We start from the raw sequence: 21,418 nt of genomic DNA, 5'->3' as shown, positions 1-21,418 counted from the left end.
ATTACTGTAGAGATCTCTAAATCCCTACTAAGATATCCGTCTGGCACTGAGGCTCATTCAAGTGTAGGAGTTACTGGGTGTTTACTAATAAAAGAAGTTTTAAATCCACTTCTCTATTTAGGATGTCACAAAGGAATGTCATTTCAAGATATGTTGAAACGTAGTAAAGTTGAAATCTAGTTTTAACTCAAATTTTACGCATAAAAGTCAATTAATTGAAGAGAAAAGGGGGCTCATAAAACTTAATTGACTTAATCCACATTGAATCTAAACATACTTTTATAAAAAAAAAAGTCCCAATAAACTTAAATTAGGACAAAATATCAACCTACAAGGGACAAAAGAATCCGGTGAATTTCGATTTGCTTCAAACTAATGTGATTTCTTCCGTTTATTCTATCATTCAAACGTACCCATGGAAAAGGGTGTAATTCTGAACCCATATTTACTAAGTTCGTGGACGTAAACGTAAACGTAGGATTTACGTCTGACTTAAGATTAGAGTTACGTACTCGTAAAATGGCATTCACAGAACCGTTCTTAGCCGTAAACGTAACTTACGAATTCTTAAATGTACGATTGCACTTACACGTGCGCAGTGGCTATTTTCACTTCGAAGCGTAAAAAGTGTGAATTTGCGCATCTACTTTGAATCCCCTGCGCTACCGCCGCATTATGACGAAAAAGAACACAGAACCTTGTGAGAAAGCAACGGATTTCAACGTACACGTATGCCTGTTTACGGCATGTCGTTCAACTGTGATGTTATTCAGTGTTGTTTACAAATTCAAATGAAAGGTTCATCAAACTTAACGCATTTGTGCATAGATCTACGATGCTGTACGTGTTCAAAAAGAAGTCGGCATGGACTAGCAAGTAAGTTAAGTTGTTTGTGTAGAAATGACCTTTGTTTTACCACTGCCTACTCGTCACTAGGCCCCCAAAATAATGTTAAATTGACTTCAAACGGATTCAGTACACGACACACATCGCAAAACCACAGCCCCTTATGCTTATCAATTTTGTTCTCAACCTAGGTAGCTGCTAAAATGCTTGGATCTTAATTTCTAAATAGTGAGCACATATACATATGTGTTAGTTATTTACAATTTTATATGTGCCCACTATTTTTACATTAAGACAAAAGCTCATTTGTGTACATGGTAACTTCAAAGTTTTGACAATACCATAGTTGAAATTCAAAATTATTTATCCCATTTTTTTTATTTCATGACTGAGACAAGATCAAAGCAGTAGCATAGCTACCTGTACACAAATACGCACATATTTTCACGTCATTTTGCAAAAAGAAAAACAAGAATATTGGTGAAAAATGAATCTAAAAATAAAACATAGATATACAGGCACTAATTCTAAATTGTGTGATTTGAATCCCCCCCCCCCCATTGGTTATAAAATATGAAAATCATTATTGCTTTAACAATACATACTCTGGGCGAACAGGTAGATAGGGCAAATGGACCCGATGCCAGATGAGAACAGTTACAGTCTCTTTTAGCATCGTTTCAATTATCGTTTGTGCACATTCATGGGCAAAACTTTTAGAAAACATTGTGAAATACAGTTGTAGAACTGTGTGAAGTCAATGTTACTTTATTTAAGTTAGAATAACATTGACTATATATTTATTGGAGATATTAGGTGTGATATACATATAGAATGCACTAGATATCCAAGTTAGCTGACTTCTATTATTTTTCAAAGGGTCATAAAGGTGGCGTGGAAATAAATTGCCAACAAACAGCAGCATTCCTTGATTAAGATGCATTTTTCTTCATGTTCTCTCCTGAAAGTTTTTCCATGATTTCTCAGGGTCATGATTGGGATGCAGGATGTACAGTACATATATATTATGTAAGAATATCCAGTTTGTACATACAATCATTTCTGTACTTACAAAGTTTTAAAAAATCAAAATCAATTATGGTACATGTAATGATTTTCTTAATACATTGATGATTAAAACCTTAGACAAAGACTTAAGAACATAAATTTATGAGTTTTTATGATCAAAGTTTGTCTATCTTGCATGTTTTGTACCTGTCTGTCTAGCATCTCTTCACCTTTTTGGCGAATAAAAATTTAGCCAATCTAAGAACATACACTATGTTTCTCTGAAATTATTTTTTATCTCCTCGATATGAAGAATGCTTGCATGATTTCCAAAATAATTTTAAAGGAACATTAGCTGTAATGTTGTCAACAAAATTTTAATTCAATAAAAATTGTTCTATATTATATATTTCAGTAATAACACAAGTATTCAGTTATTTCAAACACCTTTTAATCTCAAAGCAAGCAAATGAATATATAATTTTGGTGATTAAATAAACATTATCTTGCAAGCCAATAATTTTTCTTAATATATTTCTTTACACTAAAAGCGGTTATCAAATGTAGTTTTATTAGGTTTCTCTTGTTTTTGTTTTTTCTTTTACAAACGAAATATTTTTATCAGTCAGTAATACATATTCATTTGCCATTGGGATATTTTGAGAGATAAAAATTGTTGCCATCACTTTCACAGCAAATATACCCCTTTAAATTTATAGTGTAGTACTACTATGCATTATATGTCAGCCCGAGTAGCTCAGTGGTTAGATTACCTAACTAGTAATGTACAGGTACCAGGTTCGATATTCAATTGTTCTAAAGATTTTTCTCACCTTCTTTGTTACAGGAAAATCCCATTTATATAGCCTACTGCAGTACATATCAGCTATTTTTACAATTTTACTTGCCACAACCAAGAACTATCAAAATATGTTAACTGTAGACTAAATAAAACCTGAGAATTTTGTAGAAACAAAATAGACTGCAAGTGAATTGTGCCTGAAATGTCACGACAAAGTATTTTTTATTTAGAAACGTGTATGTCTTTAATTGAAACTTACCATTCTTGGTTAAAGAGTATTTATTTATGTTTTGGAAAGAAGCCAATTTCATTACAATCGAGAATGGGTAATGAAGAAATACTAAAGTTGACATTGGGGTCATTTGAAATCTTTTTCTTGTTATGGGCTCTTGGGTTATACATCATTAAAACTAGAAATTGTAGGTGATACTTGCTGATATCTTCCCAGATATGGTGTAGATAAATATACAATAAAATCAGTATTATCACAATTTTACAGTTTATTTAAATAACAATTATGTTGCATGTATTTCTCAAGCCTTATGAAATTTGATTGCAGTCTAATGACAGTTGTTTAAATCAATGTAACACTATTATTTTTTAAGGTCTATGGGTACAATGCTGTAATCCTAAAAAATCTTTAACGAAACCGAGAAATCTAATCTTCTATTGCCATGATAGTGTGAAAGGACGAGCAGAGGAATGATTCAAAAATATATGGTAGGATTGAGAATCTAACCCATGACCCGTAGTCTGGTACTCTATCCACTGACCAATCCATGCTGATGGTTCATCTGCTACATTAATATCATCATATATATTTATTTATTCATTTATATCATATGGACATTTGACAGTAAAATAAAATTTGTTACAATACATATTTAAGAAATTAAGTACATGCATTGTTATGCATACAATTATGTACATGTAATTATATTTGTTAAATAGATAAATTTTTAGATGAATTTTCATGTTGTTATTGATATTGACATCTATATGTATTACTTTCATTTCTAGAATGATTTTAACATCTTTATATTAAAATATGACAATATAAATAAGTCTTAAATAGTTGTCAACAATGTTGACTAGTGGGATAAAATTTGTAAAGAGGGGCATTAGTACATATGTCGGATTAATGTGAGAAGCCTTCAGAATGAAGTTTTATCAATGAGATTTTTGTAAGGGGGGGGGGGGCTTCAACAACAAAAAATATGTATGTTGAAGGCATCATCCTTGGAGTTTGGTAATATATACTGCAAATATTTTTACCTAGCTGATCACATATAAAGGTCAATTACATACAAATCGTGAATGGTAGAGGGATTCATAAATGCATTATCAATGAAGGTTTGACTCATGTAGGATTATAGTTAATACGAAATGGCACTCTGAAAGATTGAAAGTCTGCACATGACTACACTAGTAGGCATCACAATTGCTCTCTGAAACAAATTTCACCAAATTGTATTCTTAGAATGAAATGCATAGCTTTAAAGAAATATTTATTTGGAGGCTCATTTCCTTCTTGTGTAAGTTACAATGTAACAAATAGTTATTTGGACTACCAGTATTTGCTTATGACCACAAAGTAAAGATCACCTATAAATCCAGTAGAAATAGTTTTTCTATAGCTGTCGATCACATATATTCTTGTACACACTGTGACTCTCTTCTTTTCAAATCTAAAACATTGCATGGTTGATTGCATATATATATATATATACATTAATTCCACCATGTTTGGAAAATTTAAAAAATGTATTTCCCTGAAAGATGCTAGATCTACCCTATATAATAAGATAAATGGCAAATATTCTTCTTCTTTTTTTAATATCCTGCATGACTAAAATAAAATTCTTCGCAATTATTTCTAAAGGCAAGGTTAGATCCGCCGATTCTGATTTAAAATCAAACCTCTCACTTTGCCAGATATACGGACAGTCGCTGCGTGGTGGCACGCAGCGACTGTTCGTATATCGAGCGAAGTGAGATGTTTGATTTAAAATCGGACTGAGATGCGCCACAATGTAAATTAGATCGGGCTCAAAATTTTGAGAATTGTCACACAATTGCAGATGATCTCAAAGAAATTGATAATCTGGATAAATACAATTAATTTGTGCATTACTAACCAGCTTATATGCATCTAGAGGGGTTGTGAGGTCTTTACGCAAGAAATTATCGATAAAAATGACAAGTCGCCATTTGCTTTGTTTATTCTTAAAGTTAAGATCAGCTTATGTGTACTAGTATAGCGCACGTAGAGTTACACTTATTTCTGACGTAAATCCACGTCTACGACTGTTAGTGAATACCGTCCCACATGTAAACGTCTAGATTTACTTTACATTTACGTCTACGAACTTTAGTAAATATGGGACCTGGACACTTGGGATTTATCCTTTACGTCGGATGTTCCCATAAATGACACGTGTCAATATTAATGAACAGCATTATAAACATATTTTTTCATGAAATCATAGTAGGTATGTGATATGCATCGTGATGTCGTAAATTGCAGTTACCGTTAATACCCAACAACATTGAGCAGTGGTTAAACAGTAACACAAGAATTCCTATATATAATTGGACTTACCTTGTCTTTTAGAAACCGTTGAAAGTTCTTCGTATTTATTGTCAGCACTGGGTCCTTGTATGCTCTCATAAGTTTGCCTATAAATTGATGTCATATGAATAGTTTAGTGTTTCAAGCAACCAAACGGCAAAAGTGAGGATCAGTACTAGTACTGTTCCTGCACTGATCAGTTTGAGATATATCTCTATTCTTTGTCCAAGACCCTTCATTAGGTCAAATGATTTTTCTTCAGGGCCAAGACATGCTGCCTGGTTATAAAAAAAACAGTGTTTCATGATATATTTCGATGTCTCCTCACCCCATGACCTGCATCATGACATGCAGATGATAGCACTCAAGATGTTTCTGATACAAATATCTAGATGTGATACGGCCTTTTAAATTCTAAGGAATTGATGCATAAAAACCAGGTGACAATCAGTTTTGAAAATGCCAAATGTGTCAAACGTTTAGGTGTTTACATCGATGAATGTTTTACGTGGTCTTACCACATAGATGCCTTGTGTAAAACAAATAGTCAGAAACTTGGTGTTTTAAAGAGATTGGGTACATTTAAGTCAAAGGAAGCAATACTCAAAATTTACAATACGATAGTTTTTCCTAATTTTAACTATTGTACAATATGACATAAACAAGACAATATTGATAGGCTTTTTAAATTACAAAAGGGAACCGCAAGGATCAGTTTTTACATCAAAGTACCTTATCCAGTGTCAACTTCTTGTATATCATCAAATTTGAGGTGGATGCTTTTGTTTAACTATTTTATGTATCGAAACATTGTTCTTGTTTTTAAAGTTTTACATCACATAACTCCAGGGTTTCAAAATATATTTAGACTTGTGGATGAGGTAAACAGAAGAGATATAAGAACGAGCTCTAATTATTTTATTTGAAAATTTTAGAAGATCTTTTATCATTTCAGCAGCAATGTAATGGAACTGGTCACCAGAGTTTATTAGAAAATGCAAAACTACCATATGTTTTAAATCAGCCTATCTTAAACCTTATTTTGATTCTCAATGATAATGAGCAGTTACCAATATCGTGACTCATATAAGCAATGTAAAATAGATAGGTGGGAAACATGGACTTCTGGACACACCAGAGGTGGGATCAAGTGCCTAGGAGGAATAAACATCGCCTGTCGACCGATAATATTGGCCGTGGGTCCTATATCGTGAACAGGTAAACAGTAATCCGTAGACAAAATCAGTATCCTATGAACAGTCTAACAATCGGTATGAAACACGTCAGACAGTATTTAACCCAATGGTATGTTGTATCGTTAAAACTACTACCGAATTGCGAAATGCTGACTTTAAATAAGACTGATGAAACCCCTATAAAAACTGACCATACGCAGAACAAGGTCTTGCGGTATGAATCAGTTGAGAAATATAAACACCATATGCAGGTGATAATGGAATATTGCTACATAGATATGAGAAGTTGAAAATGGAGGAGCAGAAATTATCCCGTTTGTCATATATGTGAGTTGTTAGTTTGCCGTTAATGTCTGCTTTCAATAATATATCTAAGTATGAAGCAGAAGTGGACGACTCTGTGGTGTCCTTTATTTCGAGCTCGCAGGGATATATCAAAGCGACATATGAATGAAAGCTATCATTGCTAATAGACAAAACGTCATCGATATATCTAAAAGTCGAATTGAAGGTCACAGCGAGAAATTTTTTCTTCTCACGTAGAAGTTTTTGAATAAATTCTGCTTCATATGAATATAAAAACAGGTCAGCTAACAAAGGAGCACAATTCGTGCCCATGAGAATTCCAACAGACTGTTGGAAGACCTGATCACCAAAGACCACGAAGATATTGTCAATGAGGAACTCTAGCATATTTTTTATTTCAACTTCAGAGTACTTGTGCGTGGCATCAGAGTTGTGTTTAACAAAGTAAGTTTTGGAATGACTGATCACTAGATATGAATATTTCCGTTTTCCGTTTTTGTTGAAGAAGCAACTGTCTATGATGTCAAAAAGTCTAGTCTTTAATTTATCGTGAGGAATTGTCGTGTATAGTGTTGAAAAGTCATAGGTTTTATTGCTATTGATTTGGGAAAAATTCTGTGATTTCAAGTTTACTAAAAGTTCTTTAGAATTTTTTAGAATCCACATTTGATTAACACCACTTCTGGCATATGTAGTCGCACAGTAAGTTTGAAGTTTCTCCTTCACAGCTGTTAACATTTCCATTTTTGTTGAAGAAGCAATTGTCTACGAGGTTACAAAGTCTAGTATTTAATTGATCATGAGGAATGGTTATGTAAAGTGTTGAAAAGTCAGACGTTTTGATGGTGCTCATTCGAGAAAAGTTTTCCGATTTCAAGTTTACTAAACGTTCTTTCAATTTTTTTTAGAATCCACATTGGATTTACACGACTTCTGGCATATGTAGTGGCACAGTAAGTTTGAAGTTTCTCCTTCACAGCTATTAATATTTTAGTGAGGAGCAACGATAGGGGCTTGGTAGTGTACTTACTAGATCCAGCAATGTATCTTTAGTAAGGGTTTGTATGTGGTTTAGGAATCCAGTATAGGTACGTAACTCATATGCATGTGCTTATGGTCTCGTCTTGGGTATATCTTATCTGTATATATTTAAACTGTGATAGTTTCATTTTTTATCATATATGTTCTCGATATGTAGATATGCTAAAGACAGGAGAGCATTGTTTGGATAACTAATTGTGCAATTCATTATAAATAAAGGATATTATCAGTATTACATAGTTAAACGATTTCTTTCTATTTTTATAGGTGCAATGTACCAGTGAGTTTGACATTTGTCAAATCATACCCTATGCAGACCATTGCACACTGTCTGAGCAGAGCAATATCTGTGTTAAACATTTAATATTTCTTGTGCATTATAACCCAATGGAAATTATTTTTTTACTTTATTTGATTTAGGGTATTAACGCGATATTTGGTCATAAGTGACCTTTTTTGCAGAGTATGAACTTCTAATATTCCTTCATTATAAAACTGAATAAAAAACAAATAGTTCACTTATATTTATTAACGTCCCTAGTCAAAATTAGAACTTGTCCTCAACAATAACGTCCTAGGGACAGTAAACAACATTCACAATGTCTTTGTTTCCTCTCCCCAGAAGACTATACACACTAAATTCGGTTATCGTTGACAAGGTATATATTTTTTGAGAGGAAGTTGAAAGTATGATGAATGACGCTGAATCGCAAAATAGGACGAGGACGAGAGAGAGAGAGAGAGAGAGAGAGAGAGAGAGAGAGAGAGAGAGAGAGAGAGTATTCATCTTACGTTTTACTTTCTTGATTTCCTGTATAAAGAAAATAATTAAATCTTAGCACTTGTTATCAAAATTAGTATAATAAAATGTAAGTTTTCAAATCCAGATTAAAACAATACATAACCTTTAGTGGAGAGATCCTGGTATTGATTTCCAGTTTCCTGCTCTTTTAATTCTTCATACACACTTCTGATGGACATTGATAAAAATCATGTTTATAATTCAAACAAAATACTCAAAGTTCATAGACCAAGATGTGGTCTCTTCAAATTACCATTCACAAGTGATATGATTTTGCCTCAGTAAAATATTTTATTATCAATGCAGTTTCTCTTTCTTTTGCATCTTATTGGATTTCAAAACCAAGCAAAACTTCGAGTATATATTATTTCTTGTCTTTGGTTAACAAAACATGGGTGATGACTTGAAGCTGATTGAGTTAATTTCAATATATTCCGTTTTTGAATAGCTTATGAAATAACTATTCTAAAGCAATTCTGATATAAACCTGGTTCGCTACAATGTAAGAAATATATTTTAATTGTAATGTGCCGTTAGAATTTGTAAAGCAAAAATGATTGTTTATTTTAATGCCCGTCCTATCATGAGTATGTAAATATAAAAAGTAACTCGCTGAGCACCATTGTAACAAAAGCAATATTGCATGTAATTAGTATACACCACTACACATCGTTCTACTTTAAACTTTATAATGCTGATCAATTTGTAATTGTTTCTACAAAAACGTTAATATGTGTCGCCCGGACTGAAACATGTCTTCGGATTGTCTTAGGGCATGTTTAAGTCATAAGACATGTTTACGATTGAGTCCTAAAGAAGGATTCGTTCTAAGATCGGACTCAATCTTAGGACGTCAAGCAACATATCTTAGGATGGTCTTTAGATTGTCACAAAAGTTTAGATAAATTGAGGATGGTTCTAAGTTACAGGCAAAATCTAGAACGTCACCCCAATACAAATATGGCAGCTGTGTACTTTCAATTGCAAAGACGAGCTAATAATATCCGTCGTAATAGAATATGTAAAGAAATGCACGGATAAATGTTTGCCGGGCTAAATTTTGAACCACTACCCATTACTAGTCCTTAATATAACAATATAAATGTTCATTCCAATCATGTGCGTCTTTATTCAATTGTAAACAGACAAATAGTAGAAAGAGGTAGCATACATCATTAAACAAGTGGCCCGTGAGCCATATCGTTTACTAGAGTCATCTTGGCCCTGCCGTTATTCAGCTGTCGAGATTTTAAAAAGGTATTTATCAATCTTTTTTCCTGTGAAAAATGTTGACCCCCCGCCCCGTATTTTGACCCAAGCATATATAACACCAATATGACTAGCATGACCTTGCTGGTCTATTTAAGAAAAAGTCACAAGGTCATATATCTTGATATGATATGATATCTGACCAAATGAACTTTTAAAACTATACACATAATATGAACGCTCTATCTTAAATACATATAGGTCAGGATATATTGAATAGGTCAGACTTTTTAATCAAATGTAGGTCAAACTTTCCAGGTCGAGGCACGAGGTCAAACACCAAACTACAACAGGGTCTTGCCATTAATGATACGTATACAAAGTATGGAAGGTTTACCTCAAATAGTTCAGAAGATATTGATTAGGTCAGAATTTTTGGAAAATGGGTCAATGTCAAAAGATCAAATGCAATTGTATCAAAGCATCTTGTCAAAGAAATCTATAAACACAGGATGAAAGCCCTATCTTGAATATTTTTGAAAATATCTAATATGTTACCTTTCTTTAAAGCAAGTCAAATTCTCAGGTCAAAGGGTAAAAGGTCTTAGTATGAAATGAAATCTATATACCAAAAAGTAAAGATCTGCTTGAATAGTTCAGGAGATATTGAATACGTCAGAGATTTAAAACGTAGGTCCAACAACTAGGTCAATATCAAAAGGTCAAACCTCATGGAAAAACAATTTCTTCCCATACAGAATATAGTATACAAAATATGACAGTTCTAGCTTTAATTGTTGAAGAAAAATATTTATATATTTTTTCTATATTACAGCATATGATACTTGATCCCCTATTGTGGCCCACCCTACCACAGATACTATGACTGTAAGAAATTTGGACCTACTCTATGTCAGGAATCTGTCATGTAAAGTCCCACTTTTCTAACCTTGTCGCTTTTGAAAAGAAGATTCTAAAAAGATTTTTCCTATAGACTTTCACGCAAAATGTTATCTCCTATTGTTGCCCATCTTAACATTGGAGACTCTGATTTTCACAATGTTTGATTTACACTAGATCGGGGAAACTTTCGTGTAAATCTGAACTTCCCTGGACTAGTCGTTCTTGAGAAGATATTCCCTAAATATTCCGATGTAAAACTTTGTCCACTATTGTGGGCCCATCCTATGCCCGGGCCATGATTTTAAAAAATTAAATCTGCACTATGTCAGGGAATTTTCATGTAAAGAAGTGAATCTTTTGACTTTTAAAGATTTTCCGTATATACTGGTATATGAAACATTTATTCCCTATTGTGGCCCCACCCTACCCTCGAGGGCTATGATATTTACAAATTTGAATTTGCATTATGTCCCGAAGCTGGCCCAGCAGTTCTTGAAAACATTTTAAAAGATGTTCCCTATATATTCGCATGTAAAACTTTAATCCCCTATTGTGGTCCCACCCTAGCTCCGGGCGAATTTTTTTACAAACTTGAATATGCACTATGTCAGAAAGCTGCCATGTAGACTTGAATATTTCTGGCCGATTGGTTCTTGAGAAAAATATTTTTCGATGACCTCACCCTATTTTTGCATTTTCGTGATTATTTTCCCATTGAAGGGGACATGACCCTCGCGCTGAGTTCAGACGTTCCTCATAAATACCAGTGCTGTAAACATGTACTTTACCGCACTGACACATTACATGGCGTCACAACGAAAAATACGTCACGATGAAGGTCATGACGTATATATCTACATTCCCTTTGCGGTTAGAAATGTCAAAATATGTTTTCGCTGCTGTCAAACAATAAACCGCAATCGTGTAAAAGTTTCTGTCAAATGGATTATATTAATTCTCTTTGATATTGAAATATTTTTAATTTCTTCTTTATATAACAGACATCCTAAAGTAATATCCATATTATATTGTGATCCTGATATCCCCCCTAAATCTGCACCTATATAGTGACTTTCACAATGAACTCATTTGCATAAACAGGATTTCCTTACATACAAATTTCATCATTGGCACAACAGCCCGAGGTTTTTGAGTGAAAGATGTTTGATTTATGTGACATGTGAACTTCAGTGTAAAAGGAAAGTTAGGTGAGCAAGTTGTGGCTTCAACACAAAACATGTTTTTCAGACTAGATTCAACTTAGTATATGCAAAAATCGCTGCATCTTGCATATTCAATGCAAAAATTCGACATGTTACAAGTCACGATAAACTTGCTCTCATCACTTTTCAAATTAAGCAATTAATATGTTTTGAAGTCATAACTTCAACTTGCATTGATATCTGGATATCGTGCCAATGGAACGATTTATACATACACGGTTCGATTTTATCTTCATATTTGATCACGTGATATACAGCTGATGTAGAGACTGTCGGTCTGGTGAAAAATGTATGGGAGTTCAATATGCACTTAATTATATATACACATTTTTTTTGTATATAAATGTTGTGTGTACAGAATTTGTCAAAAATTGATCTGTTTATAATGCTTTTTCCTCTGACATATTTCTATGGCCCTACTTAACGCAACTGCGCTTCATTTGAACAAAACTGAATCCCCTTCATCCATGAATGATTTGTACCAACTTTGATTGAAAGTGGCCCAGTGGTTCTGGAGAAAATGAAATGTGAAAAGTTTACGGACAGACAGACGGACAAACAGAGAGATAGATGACGATTACAATAAGTCACTTGAGCTTTTAACATTAACAAACAATATTGGGACCTTTATTTTAATTTATTTGTTGTAATTTAAAATATTGTTTGTCTTACTTCTCAATTCATATTCCATAGGGAAAAAGTCTTAAATAATTATTCATTTTCACCTCACAAATCATAATATAATTGACTATTTTCATAATACCAATAATTGCAATTGAAGTTGGTGGACTGCTTGGTTTTGTAGATGTATTTAATCTTTTAAAATAATTGATATAAATGTTCGTCATTTTCCGGAATTAAATCAAATCTAATTTATTCCCATTTCTATGTTTTAAACTAAAGATGATTTTTAAAAAATGCCCACATTTTGGTTTGAAAATGAATGTTATAATACTTCTTCATTCGTAAATTGATATTAAAAAGTATGATAATCTTACGACCATCCTAAGACCATTCCAATTCCAATTTTAATAGAACAATCCTAAGACATCTTTGGCTTACAATTTAAGATTGTCATAAGATAGTCCTAAGAGTGTCATAAGATTTGTTCTAAGATATATGTCTTACGATTAATCCTAGCAAAGTTTCAAAAACCACGTGTTAAAGTTAACGACCGATGTCATACACTGGAACCTTAATTTGTGTTGCTATATATATAAGCGTTAGCTTCGCCATAAAGACGCATTAAATTCTGAGGACAGAACAAGTGATGACAACGATTGTGTTTCATCGTAGCGATTTTTCAAATTACTAATTAACACTTTTCAATTCTCAGCATTAAGTGTATAACAAATGAACGTTGCATACATGATACTTTTCTCTCAAAAATGTTACACTCATGGTCAAAAAAATACATACAGGCTATTTTACTGGTAACAATCATTTACGGTACTAATGATAGACACTAAAATTGAACATTAACAGTAATTTACACTGGCTAATTTTAACTAAATAATGTTGATTAATTTTAAACATTTCTACAACAGCGTTGTGCTGTTGCCAAGATGTGTCCAAGCGAGTTTAGGCGTTTGATTTGTTGATATTTCACTCATTAAAAACGTCACCAACCTCAGGTGAACTGCCACATATTCTGAAACATGTTGGAGACTTTGAACCATTTAGCAATGAGGAGTCTTTATCATACCACCGGTTACCATGAAAGGGAATTTCAGCTTTTAATGTCTCATTAGAAAGACCGACGACTAGCATTGACAATGCCAACTGCAAGCGTTTGGCGAAGAAGCAGCGACCACACGGTTTGATTAACTAGATCTGTCGAAGACTACCTTTTACACAGGAAGCGACCACTTTACCAACTAATCTACCGTAGCTTTGTCTGTTGGTATAAATGTTCGTTATTTTCCGGAATCAAATCAAGTCTAATTTTTCCTATTCCTATGTTTTAGAATGAAGATGATTTCAAAAGAATGTTCATCTCTTTCGTTTGAAAATGAATGTTATAATAGTTTTTCATTTGTAAAATTATATCTAAGTAAAGGATACAAGCCAAACACTGTCTATTCTGTGAGAGAAAGAACTGATCGAGGCCTGTAGGGTCGAGATCAGTTCTTTCTCTCACAGAATGGACAGTTTGATGCTTATATCCTACTTAAAACATTACACATTTTGTTCTAAAAGTGGACAGGTTCAGGTAAACCCACTGACAATGGTAAGTATGAATAAAGCTATTTTTGAATAGTCGGACAATATAACAAATATTGCCGAGAAGTCTGTTTCAACTGTTCACTTACTGAGCAATGTCAGGTAAGTAATCTTGTACTGCAGGTTTTATATTCACTCCCGATGTATTACTAAGTCATATGAAGATATCGTCATTTGATAGGGAGAGCATTTTCATTGCACAATCAAAATGATTTTAATGAAAGTACTGCGAATATTATGTTAATGAGTGTTATATGATAAAAAAAATAAGGAGGGTGAGAAGGTTATGGAGCCAAATTTTCATCTGAAAAACATTGTGTTTTTGAATATTTGGTTTAGGAGATAATTAATGCCAGCCAAAAGAACCCAATACGCCCATCTCGTGAAATGAAATGAAATTATTCATGAAAGCGAAAATGATAATTCAAAATTAGGATATGTTAACAAATAAAACATTTAAAAAAGCGTTGTAAAGAAATGTCGGAATGTACCGTACCTCTGGATCCAGCGAAATTCAAATACAGCATGGAAATATGTCTCTCAAATTTAAGTTTTGATGTGATATAATAATTGCCAATGGACATTAAAACTTTGTGAATCTTAAAGTTGGAGCAAAGGATTCTACTAAGGGGAAATATCGTTTTTAAGTGTTTCAGTGATTTTTCCAATATCTGTGATGATTCTTACTTGTAGGGTATTTAAAATTCAAATCAATTTGTATGTCTTTGACAAATGTACATGTATTATCTCTCTTTTATTTTCAGCCTACCTGTAGATGTCTAATAAGTTTTTGGGTTTACCCAAAGGGGCTAAGCCCGTTTGGGCCCGAACTCAGTGATACCATAAATATGTATTTATGGTATCACTGAGTTCGGGCGCAAAAGGGCGAAACCCCTGTGGGTTTTCCTGGCACTGTCCAATAAGTTGACAATTACTGTCCATTATTTTAAAGAACGGACAGTATCTGTTTTTTCTTAAAAATAATGGACATCAATTGTCAACTTATTGAACACCTACAGGTAACTTTTTCATTATAAGTGGAATTTCTTCTATATAAAAGCCTAAAAAGGCAAAGGATTGCGTGACAAAAATGTTTTTAAAAATGTGATAATCTTACAATCATCCTAAGACCAACCTAATTTAAATTTTGCTAGCTTTCACATGGCTATAAATCTAGCCCGCATAGTCGATATTTAAAAAAAAAAATAACAAAAGTTGTACTAGAAGCCTCTTCATTACGAAAATCTGTTCGAACTTGATAACGTACCCGAAGTAGCTCTATACAAAGTGCGATAGCACGTGATTTGGATGCATTATCCGCTATCTTGTGAACATAAACAGGCCTTCAACGTCATGTACTTTAAGAAGAGTGTATTAGGTACTTACGGTATACACGCATATGTAATTTATTTACCAATCCTATAATTTTCGCAGCACGTGCTTTTCAGATGTGAAAGTAGATAATCAAAGTATTTTCATCAATATTTATACGAGCCCAGCTATTGTATGATATTTTGCTCCAAGGCAAATAAGATCAGGAGCCTGAGAAAAGGAGAGGGTGTCTTTTTTGGAGGGAGGGGGTACTTGTGACATATTTAGAGCATTGCAAAATTGAACGAAACGTATGTTGCGTGTCAACAGTTTAATTTACATAAATTCTTCGTATTTAGTTGAAAATAAGTCCATGTATTTGAATAACAATAAGATTTGTACTGATTTCTAACTTCTTTTTTTTCAGCAATGGTATCTGGAAATAAATGACCGAATGTGTTTAGGCGCATGCATTATCAGTATCAGCAACTAAAAATTTCATCACAACAAATAAATAGCATGCATTAAATGGACTAAATAAGTAATAATTGAAGCCAGTTTTAATGCAAAACCTTTTTCAGAAACAAATGGAAAATATTCCAGCAATAAGTATATGTTAACTACATTCATGTTCAAAGCTATGAATAAATTCTCAAAGCATTACATCACCACTTCCCTTCCCATAGTTGTATTTACCTTTCTCCCTGTATATTTTGCTCTGAAAAATACAAATATCAATTCAATGAAACAGCAGCAAGTGTGTATAAAATAATCTTCTACTGAATTTTATCATACGAATGAAAGGTGAATATAACGAACAGTGATCAATCTCATAATTCCCATAAGCAATACAAAATAGATAGTCGGGCAAACATGGATCCCTGAACACACAAGAGGTGGGATCAGGTGCCTAGGATGAGCAAGTATCCCCTGTTGACCAGTCACACCCGCCGTGAGCCCTATATCCTGATCAGGTAAACGGAGTTATCCGTAGTCAAAATCATTGTGCAAAGAACGGTTTAACAACCGGTATAAAACACGTCAGACAGCATTTGCCCTAATGATAAGTTGTATTGACGAACTAGATCCTTATAACGACCATATGATTTGCGAAATGCTGACTTTAATCGAGACTGTTGAAACTCCTGTACCATCAACTTGTTTGTCAGTAGCTTCACTCGATTTAAAAACTGACTATACGCAGAACAATCTCGTGCATATCGAATCAATTGAGAGATATAAACACCATATACAAGTGATAATGGAATATTGCTACATAAATATGGGAAGTTGACGATGGAAAAGCTGCAGTCATCCTGTTTGTCATACAGCTGAGTTGTCAGTTTGCCGTTAATGTCTACTTTCAATAAAATATCTAAGTATGAAGCAGAAGTGGACGACTCTGTAGTGTCTTTTATTTGTTACATGTACTTAAACCATTTTTCTCTTTTAATGAAATGGATATTTGGAAACACGTCTGGAGACAATGTGATTCGTAAAGTATCATAGCATGGCATACTTTAACACAGCATGTCATCTTATATCAATCTACACTGATAACAAATTCATTAATTGTATTATTCTCTATGCTAAGCAATATATTTTCATTTGTTGATTGCAAAATAAAATACCAAATATATCTATCACTTAACTAGATCTGTTCTTCTTATGTGTACGGTATGTATTTACTCTTTGAAAGTGTTCAGACGTAGAGAGTGTTTCAAAACAAATGTCATTGGTATTGACTTCAATGTTTGTTTGTTTGTATGAAAGAAAAATAAAAAAATATATAAGAGAAATATACCATGTAGATATATCATACCATTCAAATCCCGTACTATATCATAGAATAACAAGAGGCCCATGGGCCACACCGCTCAACTAATCAGCAGTTCCTATCAATAAACCATCATTATACAAGCAGCCTGGTTCAGAAAATAACGTGTCAAAGGTACCGATTAAAAATTCATTAATCATCAAACTTAATTGTTTACCTTGACTACAAATTCATTCATTATCATATGCCTTTGTAGACGGGTATGACCTTTCATATTGACATGTAAAAAGTGACATCCTCTGATTTGGCCCCACCCTAACACGAGTGGGTATGGTTTTTACAAACTCGAATCTCCAGTTTGTCGGGAAACTATCATGTAAATATCAACTTTTCTAGCCCATTGGTTCTTGAGATGAATATTCTTTAAAACACATCATAGTTTTGCATTTTTTGTGATTATTTTCCCTTGCAAGGGGGTATGGCTCTTCATTTGAACAAACGTGGATTCCTTTACCTAAGAATTATTTGTGTCACGGTTAATTTAAATAGGCGCCAGTGGTTCCAGAGAAGAAGATTTGTCGAGATATCAGCATGTAAAAATTTGATCCCCTAATGTGCCAAACCCTATCCTTGAGGGCCATGATCTGAACAAATTCGAATCTGCTCTATATCAGGAATATCTCATTTCCATTTCCACTCTTACAGCCCGTTGGTTCTTGAGACGATTTTTACAGAGTTCCCCTACATATTCGCATGTAAAAAATTTGATCCCCTATTGTAGCTATGCATCTACATGAACACTTTGATCTTCTATTGTGGCCCCATCCTACCCCTGGGGGCCATTATTTGAACATTAAACTTGAATATTCTCTAAATCATAACGTTCCACTCTTCTGGTTCAGTGGTTCTTGAGAAGAAGATTTTTAAAGATTTTATTTATATACCTGTATGTTTAACTTTGATCCCCTAGTTTGGCTGCAACGTACACCCATGGGTCAATGTTTTAACGAAGTTAAATCTGCACTATGTCCGAAAACTTTTCTGTCAATCTAGCTTTTCTGGCCTAGTGGTTCTTGAGAAGATTTGCAAATGATCCCACCGAAGTTTTGAGATTATCTCCTCCTTTGAGGTGAACATAATCATTCGTGTAAATAAACTTCAATCCCTTTCGAAGGGTTGCTTTATGACAAGTTTGGTTGAAATTGGACCAAATATTCTTGAGAAGTCGAAAATATGAAATATTTATAGACAGTTGAACGGACAGAGAGACGGACAACGGGTGGTCAGAAGAGCTGACTTGAGCTGTCAGATCCGGTGAGATAGATAATGTTAGAAATGAGCATGAAACGACTTATGCAATTGCACTTATACTTGATCCAAACAAACTAGCTCCATAAAAGACCCATGGGGTGCATTGCTAACCAGCGAAGATACATTTTACCATGTAAATATTAAATCCTATAATGGTTTTAAAGCTTATGGTGCAAATTAAAATGGATCTACACGACATGAGGATACTGGCACATTATATATTCATTCATAAATATGACTATACTTGACTGAAATAGGCCATAATCCCATCGGACATAACGGAGGTTCAATATATGAAACCGTGACTTTAGAATATTAGATACGTCAAAAACTGTGCTATCTGGCCAACGGATGATGGTGACTTTTCTACGTCATTAAAGCGTTCACTGTTGAGGAATCGCACACCAGAGCAGGTTGCTCACCTGTCAGTTCAAGGGGTTAGGTCTACTGCACTACACATTGTAATTTATTACTATAGAGCAAAGTGGGAATAAAAAAGCGAATTAGACCAGAATTAAACTAAAAAACTCTAATTTGAGGTTACTGGTCCACCAATTAAACTGCTTGAAATTGACATCGGTCATTGAACAAGGCTAACCTCTGCAAATGTCGTCTAGGATTCTCTGGTGTATTCATTTAACAGAATTTTGTGAAGATTTAACAGAGACACAGATGCACATTTTTTTTTATCAGGAAACCTGACATGCAAATCTTCGGATCAGGTTAGGTAAATTATATAGAATAGATCAGATATATATAATGTTAGGAATTATGATAATCTTTGCTTTAGTTGCATGATAATCATCAAAATGTTTACGACGAATAAAAAAATATCGAAGTAGACCCACCCGAATCAATTATCTGTTCATCGGAAAATAAAATTCCTACACGAATAAGAAAAAAAGGAAGATATCAACATTCAAAATGCTTTTCCTATACCTATTTAGCATTGGATGTTGGACTCGACAGGCATGTAGAAGTTATCAATATTCTTAAGCTGGATGCAATTACTTACCTGCTAAAGATATTTGAGATCCATCTTGAGACAGTTCAGCTGCTTTTACATTTTCATCTCTATAATACAATTGGCTGAATTAGCATGTTAACGTCGCTTTAAGTGGGGATTGGCTATCATCGTAGCATGACAGTACATTACAAACAATAGTTTAAGTATAAGTATGCATATGGACAGTACCGCCGTCAAATGGCTGAACTATTGCCAAAACGGCGTAAAACCCCAACCAATCAATCAATTAATCATATGGACAGCTAAGTTATCCCTAAATCTCTAATATCACGTACTTGACGAATGAATAATCACGAAATATGTTATGACCAGTCGACAGGGACTGCTTACTTCTCCTGGACACCCTATTCCACCTTTGGTATATCCAGGGACCCTGTTTGCCCAACTCCCTATTTTGTATTGATTATAGGAGTTGTGAGATTTATCACTGTTCATCATCTTCACATTTCATGTTAAACGATAAAGTTTCACACATTTACAGGAATGCAGAATCGAAATCAAGCCCTTCCGGTGCGATGACATTGCAATAATACTAGACTACCGCACGGATGCTGAGATGCTTCATCCGACATTTGAAATAAGAGATTTGATATGGAATCTGTCATCTGAATTTCCATAATACTGCGACTGATAAATACACAAAAACTACACGGGGAATCACTATAATCAGAGTACATACTTTAACCTATCCTTGGTGTTAAATTCCTGACCCACTTAACCAAATATACCAGCCATATGTGAATATCGCGCATGCCCCTTGATCCCCCGAACATTTAAGTTTTAAAAATGTTATTGATAGCTGTGCATTTTTCTACATGGTTGTTATAAGACAAAGCTTACAAAGAATGATAAACGTGAAAATAACGCACAGCAATCATTTTCTCAATTCTTTAAAACATATATAGATGGAGAGTTGGGCAATCACAAACTCATGGAAACAGCAGAGGTGATATAGGGTACATAGGGGAAGTGAGCCCCCATGTTGACAACACATACTCGCCATGAACCTATTGTTTTGATCTACTTGATGTTAGGCTAATAACATCACACAAAATATTAATTTCTAGTATGTAACAAGACATATGCTTTATTTATCATGGTAATATTCTAAAAAGTACAAGCGTTTATAGTCATTGGTCACCAGACCTGTGGAATACGTGTTATATTTTAGCAGTAAACTCGAAGAAGTTTCGTGGTCGTTTTTGCATCCACCTTTCCACACATGGATTACAGTTACGATATAACACACTACTCATTTGAAGGAAATATGGTCATATACAGCATTTCGAGAATTATATGGTCGATATAACAGCCTGACATTAGGTTAAATGCTGTATGACGTACATCGTCGGAAACCCGTTGGCGCTGCCATTTCTGCAGACCCGTAGTGTTCCGGGTATACTTACGGGGATTCCAATTGGTCCTCGATATATCACATAAGGTCATGCATTTTAATGAGTTGTGCAAAAATGTCGGCGTTGTCTCCAACGGGAGGTAAAAGAAGTGAGACCGACCGTGGGTTTCCGACAATGTATGATGTGTTGAATACCAATTGCTAGGTCGTTCTGGACACATTTGTTTTAGATACAGACTATTCCGTTTACCTGGTAAAGGTATATGGCTCAAAGCGGGTGAGACTGGTAGACAGGGTATGCTTACGCCTTCTAGGTACCTGATGTCGCCTCTCCTACGAGTATATCCAGGGTCCGTGTCTGCCAAACTCGTAATTTTGTATTGATTATAGGAAATTAATCACTGTTTGTTATATTCACCTTTTCATACATTTAATGGAAAGTGTTGTGTGCTAAATGGAGACTTAGAGGACTGTAACAGACGATACTCAGGAGCAAATTAAATATAG

The 21,418-nt window shown here is 34.1% G+C and overlaps 1 protein-coding gene across 1 annotated transcript in view; it reads right to left on the bottom strand.

The window, feature by feature from the left end:
• Positions 1–21,418, bottom strand: part of LOC130048696 (hemicentin-2-like) — a 169,074-nt gene that overhangs the window by 5,413 nt on the left and 142,243 nt on the right. Inside the window, exons 12-17 of the mRNA XM_056145717.1 lie at positions 19,546–19,604; positions 16,139–16,160; positions 8,677–8,741; positions 8,564–8,582; positions 5,259–5,335; positions 3,396–3,453 (exon numbers count right to left, since the gene is read on the bottom strand). Coding sequence (XP_056001692.1) covers positions 3,396–3,453; positions 5,259–5,335; positions 8,564–8,582; positions 8,677–8,741; positions 16,139–16,160; positions 19,546–19,604 — 300 coding nt within the window. The remainder of the gene's footprint in view (positions 1–3,395; positions 3,454–5,258; positions 5,336–8,563; positions 8,583–8,676; positions 8,742–16,138; positions 16,161–19,545; positions 19,605–21,418) is intronic.

The sequence above is a fragment of the Ostrea edulis genome, chromosome 1, assembly GCF_947568905.1.
Source record: "Ostrea edulis chromosome 1, xbOstEdul1.1, whole genome shotgun sequence".
Taxonomy (NCBI): domain Eukaryota; kingdom Metazoa; phylum Mollusca; class Bivalvia; order Ostreida; family Ostreidae; genus Ostrea; species Ostrea edulis.
This window is presented reverse-complemented; position numbering and strand designations above follow the sequence as displayed.